The sequence below is a fragment of the Rhincodon typus genome, chromosome 8 (genome assembly GCF_021869965.1).
Source record: "Rhincodon typus isolate 14 chromosome 8, sRhiTyp1.1, whole genome shotgun sequence".
NCBI classification, from domain to species: domain Eukaryota; kingdom Metazoa; phylum Chordata; class Chondrichthyes; order Orectolobiformes; family Rhincodontidae; genus Rhincodon; species Rhincodon typus.
Window position 1 is genome coordinate 1,538,412 of NC_063339.1, and position 19,740 is coordinate 1,558,151.

The 19,740-nt window shown below is 43.1% G+C and overlaps 1 protein-coding gene across 1 annotated transcript in view; it reads right to left on the minus strand.

The window, feature by feature from the left end:
- The window catches only part of LOC109922314 (tubulin polyglutamylase TTLL5-like), a 343,698-nt gene that overhangs the window by 240,497 nt on the left and 83,461 nt on the right, over positions 1-19,740 (minus strand). The window contains exons 8-9 of the mRNA XM_048599989.1: positions 17,594-17,675; positions 4,307-4,368 (exon numbers count right to left, since the gene is read on the minus strand). Coding sequence (XP_048455946.1) covers positions 4,307-4,368; positions 17,594-17,675 — 144 coding nt within the window. The remainder of the gene's footprint in view (positions 1-4,306; positions 4,369-17,593; positions 17,676-19,740) is intronic.

Sequence of the window (19,740 nt, forward strand, 5' to 3'; positions counted from 1 at the left end):
GTTCTCTATCCATCTAGTTAGTACACCCTGGACCCCATGCGACTTCATTTTCTCCATCAGCCTACCATGGGGAACCTTATCAAACGCCTTCCTGAAGTCCATGTATATGACATCTACAGCCCTTCCCTCATCTATCAACTTTGTCACTTCCTCAAAGAATTCTATCAAGTTGGTAAGACATGACATTCCCTGCACAAAACCATGCTGTCTATCACTAATAAGCCCATCTTCTTCCACATGTAAATAGATCCTATCCCTCAGTATCTTCTCCAGCAGCTTCCCCACCACTGACATCAGGCTCACCGGTCTATAATTACCTGGATTATCCTTGCTATCCTTATTAAACAAGGGGACAACATTAGCAATTCTCCAGTCCTCCAGGACCTCACCCCGTGCTCAAGGATGCTGCAAAGATATCTGTTAAGGTCCCAGCTATTTCCTCTCTCACTTCCCTCAGTAACCTGGGATAGACCCCATCTGGACCTCAGGAATTGTCCACCCTAATGCCTTTTAGAATACCCAACACTTCCCCCTTCCTTATGCCGACTTGACCTACAGTAATCAAACATCTATCCCTAACCTCAACATCCATCATGTCCCTCTCCTCAGTGAAAACCGACGCAAAGTACTCATTAAGAATCTCACTCATTCTCTCTGACTCCTCGCATAACTTCCCTCCTTTGTCCTTGAGTGGGCCAACTCTTTCTCTAGTTACACTCTTGCTCCTTATGTATGAATAAAAGGCTTTGGGATTTTCCTTAACCCTGTTTGCTAAAGATATTTCATGACCCCTTTTAGCCCTCTTAATTCCTCGTTTCAGATTGGTCCTACTTACCCGATATTTTTCCAAAGCTTCGTCTGTTTTCAGTCGCCTAGACCTTATGTATGCTTCCTTTTTCCTCTTTGCTAGTCTCACAATTTCACCTCACATCCATGGTTCCCTAATCCTGCCCTTTCTATCTCTCATTTTCACAGGGACATGTCTGTCCTGCACTCTAATCAACCTCTCTTTAAAAGCCTCCCACATATCAAATGTGGATTTACCCTCAAACAGCTGCTCCCAATCCACATTCCCCAGCTCCTGTCGAATCTTGATATAGTTGGCCTTCCCCCAGTTTAGTGCTCTTCCTTTAGGACTATTCTCGTCTTTGTTCATCAGTATTGTAAAACTTATGGAATTGTGATCACTATTCCCAAAGTAATCCCCTACTGAAACTTTAACCACCTGGCCGGGCTCATTCCCCAACACCAGGTCCAATATGGCCCCTTCCTGAGTTGGACTATTTACATACTGCTCCATAAAACCCTCCTGGATGCTCCTTACAAATTCTGCTCCATCCAAACCCCTAACACTAAGTGAATCCCAGTCAATCCTCGAGCCTTGGCGAATACTTTGCTGAAGTCCATATAGACAACATCGACCACTCTGCCTTCATCAATCTTCTTTTTCACCACTTCAAAAAACTCAATCAAGTTAGTGAAACACAACTTCCCACACAGAAAGCCATGTTGACTATCCCTAATCAGTTCTTGTCTTTCCAAATACATGTAGATCCTGTCCCTCAGAATCCCCTCCAACAAATTACCCGCCACTGACATAAGGATCACTGGTCTATAGTACCCAGGCTTTCCCTTACAGTTTTTCTTAAACAATGGCATCACATGAGCTGACCTCCAGTCTTCCGGCACCTTACCCATGGCTGTCAATGATACAAATATCTCAGCAAGGGGCCCAGCAATCTCTTCCCTAGCTTCCCACAATGTTCTGGGAAATACCTGATCAGGTCCCAGGGATTTGTCTACCTTTATGCATTTTAAGACCTCCAACACCCCGTTGTTGTGGAGTTGGTATAGTACTTGTGGATTGGAATTTGTTTGTAAAATGATAGGAGGGGGAAGAGTGCATGGTCCCATTAAATGATGATGTACTTTTTTAGGCTTGGAGATTTTAAATAAAGTCTGCAGGCAGCAGCAGATGCATAGAGAGATCTTGAAACTGAAACATTGTATCAAAAGGCTATACCGTTAGCAGGCAAAGTAGCTTTTTACCAAGACCACAGGTTTTTGAATTAAGCCATTTAATTTAGACCAGGCCCTAGACACCAAAACCCAATTAAATTTAAATCTCGACCCGAAACATCAGCTTTCCTGCTCCCAAGATGCTGCTTGGTCTGCTGTGTTCATCCAGCTCTACACCTTGTTATCTTAAATTTAAATCTGATGGTTTTGTCAACCTAGGACCAATCCTATTACAAGAAATTCATAGATCATCAAGGTTATAAAAGAAGAGGGCATTTGAAAATCGGTGTGAGAGCAATTGCCATCTGTTAAGAGAACGGTTTTCAGCAGCCATCAGCTCTAAAGAAAACAAAAGTCACTGACTCACACAGAAATCTCTAAGGTCTCAGAGTAAGCACCATGCAAATAAAGATACTACGACACTCTTAGCTAATATTCATGACACAAGGAAAGCATTCCTGAATGGAAAACAATGGAGAAGGTAAAGAACATTCCAGAAGACTTAGATAACACAGTTTGGAGCTGGAGTAACACAGCAGGCCAGGCAGCATCAGAGAAGCAGGAAAGTTGACATTTCAGGCAATGACACCAACCCTAAACTGGAGGAGCAGCACCTCATATTCCACCTTGGGAGCCTACAGCCCAATGGCATAAATATGGAATTAACCAATTTAAAATCTCCCCACCCCCGGCTTCATCCCATGTCCAACCCTCTTTCTCATCCCCATCTCCTTGACCTGACACAACCTGTCCATCTTCTCTCTCACCTATCCGCCCTTCCCACCTCACTGACCAATCCCCAACACTCCCTACCTGCATCCACCTATTAACATCCCACCCATCTTCCCCAGCCCCACCCCTCCTCTCTATTTATTTCCGAGCACCCAACCCCCTCACCATCTCTGAAGAAGGGTCTCAACCCGAAATGTCAAACCTTCCTGCTCCTCTGATGCTGTCTGGCCTGCTGTGTTCCTCCAGCTCCACTTTGTGTTATCTCTGACTCCAACATCTGCAGTTCCTGCTATCTCTGAGTGAACTATTCCAGAAGACTTATCCTGGTTGTAATTTCAAAAGACTAAGTTTTACTTTTTTTTTTCTTATTACTTTGGTTAATAGAAGTGCGATTTATATTTATTAGAACTGCATAGAATTTTGTTTTATTCGAGAATAATTAGCAGTTAATGGGGAACTTGTTCGGTTTGTTAGTAGTTCTGTTAAGTTGTTCACTGTTAGAGTTAGATAAATAAATTGTTATTTGTTGCTTATAAAGTGAGTATCAGGGATTTCTTTCATTTAACCACGCCTCTGTAACACTCTCTTCTGAAATATGAACTCTTTTCAAGACATTACTATTTATTTCCCCAAATTCCATAGCTTGCACATCCATCTCCACAGTAAATACTGACATGAAATACTTGTTTAGTACCTCACCCATCTCTTGTGGCTCCACATATAGGCAGCCACGTTCATCTTTAAAGGGCCCTCCTTCAAACATACTTTGTGGTAGGAACAGAAGCAGGCCATTCAGCTCCTTAAGCCTGTTCCACCATTCAGTTAGATCATAACTGATCTTTACTTTAATTCCAACCCCTGCCTTTGTTCCTTGTCACTTGACGCTAATACCCAATAAAATCAAAACATCTTAGTTTTCACATCATTCCTGGCATTCATAGCACTTCAGAGATTCCAGAGTGCCACAACCCTTTGTGTAATTTCATATTTGAACATTCCAGCTCAATTTTAAGATTCTGCCCTCCCACCATCTCTCCCAATTCCTCTTTCTGCTGAATCCTCATTTCTCTTTTAGATGGTACCCCTCAGTATTGTGCACAAATTTTTCCTGTTCACCTTCAGCGGTCAAACCAAAGATGACTTTCTTCCATATTTCTGCGTACAGATATTGCACCACTCTCCCCCACCATGGGCCTTGCTACCTCATCCTCTCACATCACTCATCAATCACCACTTACTCCCCCTACAAATGAAATACCACCCCCACCCCACAATCAGCTGTGCCCCCAATCCACTACCATAGAACAATACACCAACAACTCACCCCTCCACTCACAAAGTTGTGGTTAGAATATGATGAAAATATTTTAAATCACTTTACAATCAGTAAGCTTCCATACCAACAGTGAGATAAATAGCTAGTTAGTCAGCAAGAAAGGTTTCCTATGTCATACAAATTCCAAATTAATTTTTCCCTGCAGTTTGTTGTCAGGGGTCAAAGCCATTTTCAGAGGCAAGGAAAGGAACGGTCTACTCCCATGAAACAGGCACTCACCCACTAATGTGAACATGTCTGACAGCAGGCTTGCTTTGATCTTCAAATCCAAGGGCGCATCACTATCAAGAAATAGAAAATTCAGTCAGGGAACTGGTCCAAACTCTCAGACTCCTTGGTATACAAGCATCTGTGCAATGAAACCCAGTTAGAACGAACAGTAGAACCGTAGGATGTACAGCACAGAAGCTAACCCTTTGGCCCATTATGTCTATGTCAATGGCAATGCTACCTGTTTAATCAGAACTAATGAATTGCACTCCAGTCTTTTCCAAAAGATTATGAACCCAGGCACTGGAGAAATCTGTCAGATATTGTACCTTGATTCTCTTTACTAACTCACTCACAAGTGCCCTTTGTTTACTATACCGTGTTTCCATTCACTCATTCATAAAACCTCGTTTTTGTAGTACATTTTACTCTTACAAAATAAACTAAATTAGACATCCCTTTCAACCCATTATTGTTTCTTTATACCTTTCAATTGTTGTTGGCCCCAAGCTGCAAGCAGCATTTAGGGTTGTGTTTCTGTAACAAAGGCTACTCCTAAATAAGTGTTAATACGTAACCTACTCAGAACCAAGCCATCCCGCCATCGTGTCTCCATAATTCTCTCGAAACTGTAGAAAAATTATAATATTAATTAGCCCACAGTAACCATCTCTTGGGACCTGAATAGGTTGCGGGACATCAAACAGTCTCCTCCACTAGCATGCCCCTACAGTCTGCTGCTCTCTACTCTTTGAAATTTCCTTATACACTACCTGTTTCTATAATATTATACTATCTATTTCTAACTTTTATTTAGCACTACCATCTTGATCTAATGTATGGATTTATACTTTTTGAATTAGAAAGGGCCGCTAACCCCATTAAGAAACTTACTATCAAAAGAGTGCTTCCATGAAACTGCATGAATGAATGTGTAAGAACTGTCAAAACCGGCAATAATAATTAAATCTCACCACCCAGCTGCGGGAGATCAGTTTAATATCCTCGATACTTTTATTTAGTACACGTATAATTTCTCACTTATATAGATCAAATTGGTCTGGTATGTTTACTAACATTACTAACTTTCAAGGCAAAAGGACTAACACCTCTTATTTATGAAAGCTCAGAGCGGACAGACATTCTAATCCCATCAGGAGCAGCAGCCAGCATTTAGCAAGTGCTTAAACCATCTCCTGCTTCCCCAGGACAGATGTCATACAAACTTGTGTATAATAGATACAACTATGTGACACCATAGTGCTAAGATTTTAATGTATGTAAAAACTGTGTATAAAAGAGGCTACTGTGAAACTGTATTTTGGATTCCATTGCCACCTTGAACTGTGCTACTGTGGATGCTCAATGAAGGGGCTATTTTGGTCACTCACCGATCTTGGTTGTTATTGAATATGATCCCATAAACCATTCAGTCCCTTTGCCTATTTTCTCATTTCATTATTGTAGGTGATCTGCACTAAGCTCCATTTACCAGCACTTGCATTATTTAATTAATATTAATATCCTCATCCAACAAAAATCAATCTTCGTTTCGAAATGTTCATTTGACGCAGAATTCACATCCCAATATTCACATTCTTCTATTTCAAATATTTAGCTAATTCCCATTTAAGCAATGTTCAAAACTCTATCCTTGACTAACGTGGGAGGGTAGACGGAAATGTGGTCTCAAGGCCACAATCAGATTAACTACAATATTATTAAATGGCACAGCAGCCAAGACGGATGAAATGGCCTATGCATGCTCCTAATCTGTATGCTGGTATGTGTCAGATTAATGGAAGCCATTACTATTTACTGTATGCAATTTCGGCTGGAAGCCAGCATTCTGAGAGAATGTAGCACTCAGGGTTCAAAAAGGGGAGGCAATGGCTAGTGGTATTACCGCTGGACTGTTAATCCAGAGAGCTGGATAATGTTCTGGGAACCTGGATTCGAACCCCTCCACGGAATTAAGAACCTAATGACGGCCGTGAATCCATTGTCGATTGTTGGGAAAACCCATCCGGTTCAGTAATGTCCTTTACGGAAGGAAACCGCAGTCCTTACCTGGTCCAGCCTACATGTGACTCCAGGCTCACAGCAATGTGGTTGACTCTTAACTGCCCTCTGGGCAATTAGGGATGGACAAAAAATGCTGCCTGGCCAGCGACACCCTCATCCCGTATATTAATTTAAAAAAAACTCAGCTCTAAGGATGCTGCATTTGGCCACTTCAAAATGTTAGTACCATTCAATCATACTTAGCAATATGGCAGGGGCTTATTGGAACATTTTTGATGCTCAGGACAGTTGAGGGTAACTGATGAGGAGTTCAGAGCTTCAAGTTAAAGAAAGAGAGACTGAGACTCCATGTTAGGACTGCATTTGTAACAACACAGATTCTTTGTAGTGTACACAGTCATCAGTCAAGTAGAGCCTCCGGGTAACTCATTACTGTTATAACTCAGGGAAAAGTTCTAGGAATTAGTAGGTGGCTAATTTTTGGAGCCAAGGCTCAGAATGGAGTCCCGAAGAGCTGAGAAAGTGGGGAGATCACCTGCATTTGTATTGAGAGAAGCTTTGAGATGACCAGAAAAAGCTGACAAGAATACTTCATTGCAACTGAGAGTGCGGGGTTGAAAAGCTTGCAATCAATATTTGTTTGATTAAACTGAACATGATTGGAGGTCGGGGGAAAAACAGAAGGGCAGGACTGACTTGGTGCGGCATCTGTCAGTGAAGATCTAGAGTTATGCCTGTAAATGAGTGCTGGAGTGCAGTTTCTGGAGTCCCGCGGAGCACAAACCCAGGAAAGAAGGGTGATTGACCAGAACAGGAGCAGTAATTTAGAATAGCCTCTATTTAAAATCACCTTTATTGTCACAATACTCAATGAGTATTGTGAAAAGTTTATATATCGCCCATTATAGCACCGATTTAGATACAAATGTACCGAGGCACAGCTTCTTTAGTTACAAGACTTTAGACAATAGAAAAATAAAATGTCCAGCACTGCAGAAATAAAAGTTCAGTACAACAGAGCATGCTGGCACCTAGTTTTCTGGACCACATCAGCAACATTCCAAGCCATGCCACACCAGGAAGCCCCTAAGGGAGGAGGCTGCTGTATCAGACCGGGAGGTCGCCATGCCACACCAGGAAGTCCCTAAGGGAGGAGGCTGCTGTATCAGACCGGGAGGTCGCCATGCCACACCAGGAAGCCCCTAAGGGAGGAGGCTGCTGTATCAGACCGGGAGGTCGCCATGCCACACCGGGAAGCCCCTAAGGGAGGAGGCTGCTGTATCAGACCAGGAGGTCGCCATGCCACACTGAGAAGCTGGTGCTCCAGGTTGGGAAGTCTCCATGCCACACTGAGAAGCTGGTGTGGGAGGCGGGAGGTTGCCACACCCTGTCAGGAGGCCGATGCACAAGGCCGGGTGGACACCATGCCACGCCAGTAGGCTGCTGCGGGAAGCTGGGAGGTGTCCATGCCCCACCAGGAGGCCGGGAGGTGCCAAACTGGTGGGCTGCTGCGGGGAGCTGGGAGGTGTCCATGCCCCACCAGCAGGCCGGGAGGATGCCACACCGGGAGGCTGCTGCAGGGAGCTGGGAGGTGTCCATGCCCCACTAGGAGGCCGGGATGTGCCACACCGGGAGGCTGCTGCGGGAAGCTGGGAGGTGTCCATGCTCCACCAGGAGGCCAGGAGGACGCCATGCTGGGAGGCCGGTGCCCCAGGCCAGGAGTCGTTGACGGAGGCCGGGAATCATTGCCGGACCCCAGGAGTCATCAGAGTCCGTGAGAGAAGCAGCAAAAAAAGCACTAAGAGGAAGTAAAAGAACAAAAAGAACAAAATAATAAGAAGAACAGGTGGAGCAGACAAGCTCTAGCTGGAGTGTCTATTCCGCCGCCATCTTGCAATTATAATTTCTTATGAAGTTGAAGGAGTTTTGATGACCCACTGAGTCAGTAATATCTGATGGACATGGATGTCGCTGTGAAATCCATGAGATCTGTCTTCCTCACGTTTGCTATGTAACATATGCCGTATGGAGACTGATCATAATCGATTCACTATCTACATAGTTGATGACTAGGACAGCATTCATTGCCCATTCTTAATTGCCCAGAGGGCAGTTAAGAGTCAACCACATTGCTGTGGGTCTGAAGTCATGGGTAAGGACCACAGATTTCCTTCCCAAAAGGACATGAATGAACCAGACGGGTTTTACAACACTTGACAATGGTTTACCAGCTGTTTAGTGCAGATTGGCTAGTGTTTAGGGGTTGTTCTTTCTGGTTTTCTTCCATGAAATCCTTCTATGGCCATGCCCCTTCCTATCTCTTAAAAGCTACTGCAGCTCCACAACCCTCTAGGGTATGTGTTCTTCGAATTCCGGTCTCTTGTACATTCCCAATTATAATTGCTTCATTATTGGTGGTTATGGCTTGGTCCCATGTTCTAGACTCCTTCCCTACACATCTTTGCCTCTCTATCTCACATTTCTCCTTTAAAGCACTCCTGAAAACCTGCTCTTTAACCAAGCTTTTGGTCATCTGACCCAAAATCAATACTGCTGTGAAGCACCATGGAAAGTTTCATTACATTCAAGATCTAGAGAAATATAAACTAATGCAAATTTTGGAGGGAAGTATCAGTGATGTCTTCTTGGGGGCAATAATTACCAACTGCAGCAAATCAAGAAGGGAGCTCACCACCAGCTTCTCAGGGCCAATTACAGATGAGAAGTAAATGGTGACACAGCCAGCAATCCCAAATCCCAAAAATGAAGAAAAACAAAATTGCTACTCATTTATGTACTACTGACATGGGCCTTGACACACATGGCGCAATAACAAGTTTGCAGAAGGCAAGAAAATTGGAAGGATGGTAAAGAATAAGGAAGACAGTAACAGATTTCAGGAGGACATTAGACAGAATGCCGATTCTGAGTTCATGAAATATAATGTAGAGAAATGCGAGGATACATTTTAATGCAAAGAATGAAGAGAGATAATAGAAATTAAGTGGTTCAATTTTAAAGGAAATGCAGGAACAGGAATCACAGCATGTCTACAGGAAGTCTTAAACATGGAAGGACACATTGAGATGGTTGTTAGGAAAAAACATACAGAAGCATTAGTTTGTATACTACAGGAACAGAACATAACAGTGGGGACATTATGCCAAAACTTCATAAAATACTGTTAGGCTTCAGCTGTAGGAAGGTATCACATTATAGGAAGGAATCACATTATAGGAAGGATTTCACAGCCCTGGGAAGGGTACAGAGGAGATCTGCTGGAACAGAATCAAGAATGAGGGACTTTAATTATGTTCACCAACTGCAGAAGTTGTTCATAGAAGAGAGCAGGTTAATAGAAGATTTGATAAGACATTAATGGGGGAAACTGTTTCCATATCCAAGAAAGCAGTAATCTGAGGACACAGCTTTCAGGTGATTAACAGAAAACCAGAGGGGAGATGTGGAAATATTTGTTTTATCCAATGAGTTGTGATGTTCTGAAAGGACGGCCAAAGTAGATTCAATCAAACATCCAAAAATAAAAAGAATCACTGGAGTATGACAGAAACAGCCATAGAATGGAACTAAATTTCACCAAAAGCCACTATGAGTATGATGGACTGAATGACCTTCTTCTATGCTGTGCCAATCTACAGTTCTATGAAGAGCTGCTTGCATTAAAGCTGCTCACAATCTATTAATCCAGTGTGAGAAATGGTTCTTTGAATTCTTCCAGACTGTGCTCTCCACAATGGCTAATTTGCTAATCATGGGAAACAGTGTTAAACTATTTGGCCTCTCAAAATCTATCAGAATTTCGATGTTCTGCTTGATTTTCAAGTAACCTTCTGTGTCTCAGAATAAACAGCCTCAACTTTTTAGGGGTTCTTCACATTTATAACTTTTCACCCCTGAAATCAGCTTAATTGTGCCCCATATATCTCTGATGTACTTTCTCTGATCATCTTTTATATTGAAATTTCACCAGGTACAGTAATATAATTAGCTTTTTTGTAAGAAAAGATTGAAGATAAAGGTTGAGGTTAAAGATCTTAGGGTGGGCAAATATAAATCACAGCAAGATAAGAAAGCTTGTCCAAGTTAAATACTGAGAAAAGCTGCCAAATTGAATTATAGATCAGCAATGAGATGGAAAGCAAGCAAATTAAGTGCATTCCAAGGAGGAACAAATGGAATGTGTCAAAGTTGGGACTTTGAGACATTAGTTCAAATTTGAAACTAAACACAGTGGTAGTGCTTACATTGTAGATAACAAACAATAAAAACAAGGCAAGAAATGAAATATAGAAATCACAAACTAACAATAGGCTTATGAAGAGGGGGTAAAGAAAAGAAAGGGTCACATCGGCGCTTTTTATGGGTACATTCATGGTAAGAAGTTCCTACTGCCCAGAACTGGAGATGATAAGTCTGGAGTACTGAGTGAGGGAACAGAAAAAACACTAAACCATAAGATGCAGAAATAGGACATCAACCCATCGAGTCTACTCTACCATACAATTAAATCATGACTGAATCTGTTATTCCTCAACTCCACTTTCTACCTTTGACCCATAACCCTTGATTCCCTTACTGATTAAAAATCTGTTTCAGCCTTGAATATACTTAATGCCCCAGCCTTGACAGCCCTTTGTGGTAAAGAATTCCACAGATTCACTATCCTCTGAAAGAAAATATTCTTCCTTACCTGCATCTTAAATGTGGAACTCCTTATTCCAAGATTATGCCCTTTGATCCTAGATTCTCCCATATGAGGAAACAATCTCTATGTATCTACCTTGTGACGCCTCCTAATAATGAAGACTTTGTTTCATTTTCCACAAAGACGACTTATATTTATTGGAGATTAGAACTACCAGATATGAATATAGTCCAGGTAAGTGGAAATTATAATTCAAAAAGAGTGGACCAGGGTTACTCAAACAGGTATTCTAAGGAAAGATGTGCTGGCATTGGAAGAGATTCAGAGGAGGTTTACATGAATGATCCCGGCAATAAAGAGCTTGTTAATGAGGAGCATTGAGGACTCCGAGTCTGTACTTGATGGAGCTTAAAAGAATGACAGGATACTGAGAGGCGTGGATTGAGTGGACATGGAGAAGATGTTTAAACTAGTAGGAGAGACTAGGACCCAAGGCCAATGCCTCAGAGTGAAGGGATGACCCTTTAGAGCTGAGATGAGGAAGAATTTCTTCAGCCAGCGAGTGGGGATTCTGTGGAACTCATTGCCACAGAGGGATGTGGAGGTGAAGTCATTGAGTGTATTGAAGGCAGAGATAGATAGGTTCTTGATTATTTAAGGGGATTAAGTGTTACGGGGAGAAAGCAGGAGAATTGAGTTGAGAAACATCAGACATGATCAAATGGTGGGCAGACTCAATAGGCTGAATGGTCTAATTCTGCTTCTGTATCTTATGGTTTTACGGTCTTACTTATGATAGTGACCTAACTGTTTATTAGGATCCTGACAGAATCTAGAGAAGCGCTACCGGAGGTGCAGATTAGTGTCACTGGAGCACGCAACAAAGGAGGAGGCAATTTAGCCCAGTGTGTCTGTATGAGATTTACTATCACTCAGCAGCCCTTTTCTGGTGGTTCTTCACATTTTCTTTTGAAATATCACAGATTTACAAAAGTGTTAAGGTGTAGAAGGAAGCCATTCAGCCTATCATGTCTGCACTGGCTCTTCAAATGAGCATCACTATCCACTGTCAATTTCTGTTTTTTCCCCATCCCTTGTACAATATTTCTATTTAAATAATCATCCAATAGTGCATTGAATCCCTCAATTGAACCTGCCTTCACCACACTTCCAGGCAGCATATTCTAAATCCTAACTATTCACAGTCTCAGTATTGACTAAATTCACTTCAGCACTAATAACAGAGGAGAAATAATCAGTAAGGGGATCAAGAATTATGGAGAAAAGGCAGTAAAGTAGACTTGCAGATTATTAGATCAGCCATGATCTCATTGCATGGCAGAATGGCCTTAATGAGCCAAAACAGAGAGATCTAGCGGTTCAGGTACATAATTCCTTCAACTTTGCACCACATATAGATAAGGTGGTTAAGAAGGCAATTAGCATGCTTGCCTTGCTTTACTGCCATTGTTTTACACCTCACTGCACTTCCACTGAAGTTAGTAAAGGAGCAGCCGCAGTGAAATCTCTGGTCAATGTCAGTTGCTGGAGAATTTTATTCTGCCCTAAGGCATGCACTGATCAGTGATGAAGAATGAAGAATCCACCCCACCCCACAATCCTCTCAGATATCTCCTCCTAGCTCCCGCTGGACCAAGACTCCACGATGGAATATCAAGCCACTTTGTAAACTAGTCACCAACCTCATTTCATCTGGTGATCTACCCCCTCCCCCCCACCAACTGCCTCCAAGCTGACAGTACCCCATTCCCTAAACCCACAAAGCTTGTTCTACCTCCTTCCCAATATTCACAAACAGGGCTGCCCAGGCAGACCCATTGTTTCTGCTTGCTCTTGCCCCACAGAACTCATCTCTTCCTACCTTGACTTGGTCTTTTCTCCCTTGGTCTAGTCCCTGCACACTTACATCTGCGATTCCTCTGATGCTTTACGCCAGTTTCAGAATTTTGAGTTTGCAGGCTTCAGCTGCCTCCCTCTTTACTCATCCACAATCTCTCTCTCTACCCCCCTCCCTTTTTTCTCTCTCTCTCTCTCTCTCACACACACACACACACACACACACACACACACACACACACTTAAATCTATGGGGTGAATTTGTACCGATAAAACTTTTTGTTCAATCAGGACAGTGACTTGAAAGGAATTCAGGGATTTACATTTACGTATTAATCAATTAAAACCATCTAACAGACTAAAGATTTAACAGTGTCATAGGTTTGTTTAATACATCCTCATCAGTAGTGTGACCCTTTGATCTTTTACTTATAAATTCTGTGTCTGAAACTACCTCTCTCACTAACACCTGAAGAAGGAGCAAAGCTCCGAAAGTTTGTGTTTTCCAATAAACCTGTTGGACCATAACCTGGTGTTGTGTGATTTCTGACCTTGTCCACCCCAGTCCAACACCAGCACCTCCACATCATCCTCTTTACCATGGATGTGCAATCCCTTTGCACGTCCATTCCCCACCAGGATGATCTCAGGGCTCTCCACTTCTTCCTGGAACAAAGGCCTGAACCAACTCCATCCACCATCAGTCTCCTCCGCCTGGCTGAGCTCATCCACACTCTGAACAACTTTTCTCTTATCTCCCCTCATTTTCTTCAGGTCAGAGGGGTGGCCATGGGTACCTACATGGGATCCAGTTATGCTTGTCTCTTCGTGGGGTACGTGAAATATCCCTTGTTCTAGTCCTACTCCTGCCCCCATCCAAAACGCTTTCCCTGGTATACTGATATCATTGGTGAAGCTTCCTTCTCTTGTCCAGAATTGGAAAATTTTATCGATTTTGTTTCCAATTTCCATCTTGCTCTCACTTTCATCTGGTCCATCTCTGACTCCATCCTTCACTTCCTCAACATCTCTATTTCCATTTCTGGGGACAGACTAGCCACCAATGTCCACTACAAACCCAAAGACTCCCATACTTACCTTGACTATACATCCTCACACCCTGCTTCCTGTAAAGACTCTACTCCATTCCGTCTCCGTCACATTTGTTCTAATGACGCTAACTTCGACAAGGGAGCCTCCAAAATGTCTACCTTCTTCCTCAAACGAGGATTTCCCAGCAATGTCGTTTGCAAGGCTCCCTTCTCAGCCATCCGCAGTGACTGGTCCCTCTGGGATGCCCTGGTCCACTCTTCCTTCACTCACAATACATCATCCCACAACAGCCTCACGGCACCTACTCCTGCAACTGCAGAAGGTATAACACCTGTCCATTTACCTCCTCCCTCCTCACTGTCCAAGGGCCCAAACATTCCTTCCAGGTGAAGCAGCGATTTACCTGCACTTCACTCAATCTAGTCTATTGCATTCGCTGCTCACAATGTGGTCTCCTCTATGTTGGGGAAATGAAGCATAGACTAGGTGACCGCTTTGCAAAAAACCTACGTTTTGTCCACAAAAAAGACATTGAGCTTCCAGTCACCTGCCACTTCAACACACCACCCCATTCCCTGGCCAACATATCTGTCTCAGATTTGCTGCAGTGGTCCAGTGAAGCTCAGTGCAAGCTGGAAGAACAGCACCTCATTTTCCACTTGAGCCCACTGGACTCAATATCAAGTTCAATAACTTTAAGCCTTAAGCTCTCTCATGTCCTTATCTCAACCCCCACACATCAGACCTTGTTAACATATAGTCGGCTATTACACATAACCCATTGCTAGCCACTAACAGTCCCTATTAAGTCATTCGCCCTTCTAGCCAGATCATTATCCACTCCTTTGTCTGTCCAACTGTTCTCCTCTCTCTTTGGGCTCTATCCCCATCTATCATTAAGTCCTTACCCCCTCAGCCCCACCCTGTCTTCTCATATAAACTGACACTTTCCTAGCTACCATCAATTCTGAGGAAGAGTCACTTGACCCAAAACGTTAACTCTGATTTCTCTCCACATTTGCTGCCAAACCTGCTGAACTTTTCCAGCAATTTCTGTTTTTCTTCACTAGGATGATGCCTGGTATGTAAGGATTGTCTTATGACAAAGATTAAACATGTTGAGACTCTACTCACTGGAATTTAGAAGAATGAGATTTTATCTCACTGAAACACATAGGATTCTTAAGAGGCTTGACAGAGTCTTTTTTAATTCACTCATGGGATGTGGGTGTTGCCAGTCAGGCTAGCATTTATTGCCCTTCCCTAGTTGCCCTTGAGCAGGTGATGGTAACCTGCCGTCTTGAACCACTGCATTCCCTGTGCTGTCGGTAGACCCACAATGCCATTAGGGAGGGAGTTCCAGGATTTTGATGCAGTGACAGTGAAGGAACGGCCTTATATTTCCAAGTCAGAAATGGTAAGTGGCTGGGAGGAGCGCAAGTGGGTAGTGCTGTTGCCATGTATCTACTGTCCCCGATGGAAGAGGTCATGGGTTTGGAAGATGCTGTCCAAGAATCTCTGGTGAATTTTTGCAGAGTATCTTGTAGATGGTACACACTGCTGCTACTGATCGTCAGTGGTGGAGGGAATGGATGCTTGTGCATGTAGTGCCTATAAAGTGGGCTGTTTCATCTTGGATGGTGTCAAGCTTCTTGAGCGTTGTTGGAGCTGTACTCATCCAGGCAAGTGGAGAGTATTCCATCACACTCCTGACTTGTGCCTTGTAGATGGTGAACAGGCTTTGAGAATTAAGGAGGTGAGTCACTTGCTGCAATATTCCTAGCCTCTGACCTGCTCTTGTAGCCTGTGTTTATGCTGGAGTTCAGTTTAGTTTCTGGTCAATGGTAACCCCCAATATGTTGATAGTTGGAGGTTTCAGTGATGCCAATACTACTGAATTTCAAGGGTCGGTGGTTAGTCTCTTTTGGAGATGGTCATTGCCTGGCATTTGTGTGGCACAAATAATACTTGCCATTTGTCGGCCCAAACCTGGTTATTGTCCAGAACTTGTTGCATTTGAACATGGACTGCTTCAGTATCTGAGGATTTGCGAATGGTGCTGAAAATTATGCAGTCATTGGCAAACATCCCCACTTCTGAACTTATGATGGAGGAAGGGTCATCGATGAAGCAGCTGAAGATGGTTGGGCCTAGGACACTACCTTGAGGAACTCCTGCAGAGATGCCTGGAGATGACTGACCTCCAACAACCATGACCATCTTCCAATGTACTCTAACCTGTGGAGAGTTTGATCTGGATCCCTATTGATTCCAGTCTACGTTTGAACCAAGGCTGTAATGAAGTTAAGAGCTGAGTGGTCCCGATGGAACCCAAACTGGGCGTCACTGAGCAGGTTATTGCCGAGCAGGTGCTGCTTGATAGCACTGTTGATAATGACACCTTCCATCACTTTACTGATGATCAAGAGTAGTCTGATGTGGTGGTAATTGGCTGAGTTGGATTTGTTCTGCTTTTCGGGAACAGGACGCACCTGGGCAATTTTCCACATTGTTGGGTAGATAGCAGCATTGTAGCTGTACTGGAACAGCATGGCTAGGAAGCAGCAAATTGCTGTGGGTCATATGTAGGCCAGACCAGGTAAGGATTTGCTATCCTGAGGGCATTGGTGAACCAGATGGTTTTCTTTCCCAATAACTAGACTCAACATGCCAGATATTTTTATTGAATTTGAATTCAACCATCTGCCACAGTTAGATTTGAATCCGTGACCCCAGAACATTTGCTGTGTGTCATAGTCTAGCGATAACATTACTATGCCATTACTATGCAGAGTAAATGCTGGGAGGATGTTTCCCCTCATGGGAGGGTTTAGGACTAGAGCGCATGAATCTCAGAATAAAGGGGCACCTATTTAAGACTGAAATAAAGAGGAATTTCTTCTCCCAGAGGGTTGAGAGATTTGGAACACCATGCCAGAGGGAGCTGTAGGGGCAAAGTTTTGTGTATATTTAAGGCTGAGATAGATAAGATTTTTGATTAGTAGGAAAATTAAGGGTTACAGAGAAAAGGCATAGAAGTGAACATAAGGAACGTCACATCAGCCTTGATCCTCGAGCAGGGTTGAGGAGCCAAACAGTCTACCTCTGTTCCTATTTCTTACGGTCTAAATGGCCTGATCTGCATCTCCATTTTCATTCTATGTAATTTAATCTTGTCACTATAACAACATAACTGTCAACTAATCCCACAACATCAGTGCAAACCTTGCGATACCACAGCACCAAGCTAGAACCACATCAGTAACCAGCAAAATCAATTGCTTCTTTTTGCAATTTCATATTCTGCAGTATGATGATGGAGGTTCTGGATCTGGGTCAAAAAGGTCAGATGTAGGCTCTCCAAGCAGCACATCCCAGTTTTAAATATAGAAAGGTAAGCAAATTGCGTCAGCACTACATTTTTCCATTTCTTATACCAGCCCTGGTGTATACTCTCTGACCAAAAGTGCCAATTTGGTGCTGAGTTAAGAGTACTATAATTTTTCACCATTGGTTTGTGGGTACAGACAAGCCAACCTCGTTTCAATCGAGATTCAACCCAAATAATTGGAGATTTGCATCTCACCAGTTTGGTTACATACAAACCCAGGAAGGGGAAGGGAAATATCTGAATCATCATGTCTTCTCAAGTACAAACTTTAACAAAACCAAACCAATGTTAATTGCTGACTTACCATGCCAATGACGGTGACAGATTGACTTCCAGCAGCCAGGGCTTGAGATTGGAGTCAATTAACACATCAAATCCATACAGCTCTGTTAAAACACAAAGCACACCTTTGTAAGAGCCTAGACTAATGATGCTGAATCTCAACAGATCTGAGCTCACATCAATTCATTGCCATTATGCTGTCACATACTGCAGCCCACACTTAATCTGCACACGTGCAGTAGCCATACAATCCAATACATTAAGTGGAGAACTTCAATCGATTTGAACTACTAACTTCCATTATTAATACTGAATGGGATCCAGCATAATCAGCTGTGAAATAACAGACTTTTAACCCAGTTTAATCTTTAATATCTTAGCAAATTGTTCAGGTTAGTTTTTTCTTTCCTTAAAATGGATTAACTTCCACAAATTAACCTTCTCTAATTTCAATTTAGCTCAATGAGGATAATTTATTGGGTGAATATTGATACAAAGAATAAAGGTCGGGAATAGCATCAGAATAAAATTCTAAATCACATAGCAGCTATTACCTTCTGTTGCACCTCTTAGTTATAGTTCATACAGTTAAGGGAGGTTTAAGAAGCAACGAGTATGAAATTAAAAAAAAACTAAGTTGGAAAGCAGAGTATTGCAGCATATTACAGCCACGGTGCGTAGCTTCACCGAGTGGGGTTCCACTCAGCATCTCTTGCATGGCTAGTCAAACATCAGGAAATAGTTGTTTCTCCACAGTAAGAGATGTAGTCCTGAGGGACCCTCTGTCACTTCTAATTTCAGGCATGTCAGAATACAACTCGGTACCATTACCAATGTTGCTAATGCTAACTCCAGTTTCAGTTCAGTAATTGCCACCTTCTCTTGTACCGTCCCTAGCCAAACTGTTCTAACATAGCTACAACACTGGCATCCACATTGCTATGTGGAAAATTGCCCTCTACACAGGAAGCAGGACAAATCCAAACTGATCGAACTGCCCCATCAGTCAACTCTTGATTGTCAGTAAAGTGATGGAAAGGGTCGTCAACAGTACTATAATACTTTACGTCAGCTCTGATGAGAAGTCTCCTAGACTCGAAATGTTAGCTTGCTTTCTCACCATGGATGCTGCCTAACCCGCTGAGATCTCTAGCATTTTTTTTGTTTTCACTACAGACTCCAGCATCTGCAGTAATTTGCTCCTATAACAGACAGCACTTGCTTAGCAATGACCATAGCAAAATGGTTGATTCTTAACTGCTGTCTGGGCAATTCGAGATGGGCCTGATGGAGGGTATAAAACTGAAACATCGACTTTCCTGCTCCTCTGATGCTGCCTGGCCTGCTGTGCTCCTCCAGCTCCACACTGTGTCAACTCTGACTCCAGTATCTGCAGTTCTTGCTATCTCCAAGTGACTGAAAACCCTACTGCGAAGCCACTTCCAAGGATGCCCCCCTTGAAGAAGTTGTCATCCTGCCTCCAAAAAGATCTCAATGGATCTCTGTCCCACTGCAGTCCACTGGTAATCTCCTCCTCCCTGAAGCTCTTTGATCACATACTGAAACAAATCCATTACTACAGCACATCTCCTTCCTCAGTACTGCCAACGCAGCCGTCTCATCCCCAATGGACTCCAAACAATGGTCAGACCATCCCAATTTGGACCAAACCGCAACAACTGTTATCTACAGCACATCCAGAGCCTCCAGAAATGGTTTTGTCAGCTCCACGCTCGCAGCCATGTGCTGGCATCTTCTCAGTCAGCCCTGCCCCAGCTCATAGCCTCTCTTTCCGAGCCCTGCAAAATATAGTCCTGATGAAGGGTATAAACCCGAAACATCAACTTTCCTGCTCCTCTCATGCTCCCTGACCTGCTGTGTTCTTCCAGCTCCACACTGTACAGACAACAAAATGCTGGCATGGCCAGCAATGCCCTTATTCCATGATTGTATGAATAAAAAAAACCTGTACACTGAAGCTCAGTTTAGTTCCAGCAGGGCCTCTCAGTTCATGCGCTTCATAGGAACATAGGAACAGGAATAGACCATTGAGCTCATCAAGTCTGCTCTGCTATTCAATATAAGATTGGGGCCGGTCAAGGACAGTAGTGGGAAGTTGTGTGTGGAGTCCGAAGAGATAGGAGAGGTGCTAAATGAATATTTTTCGTC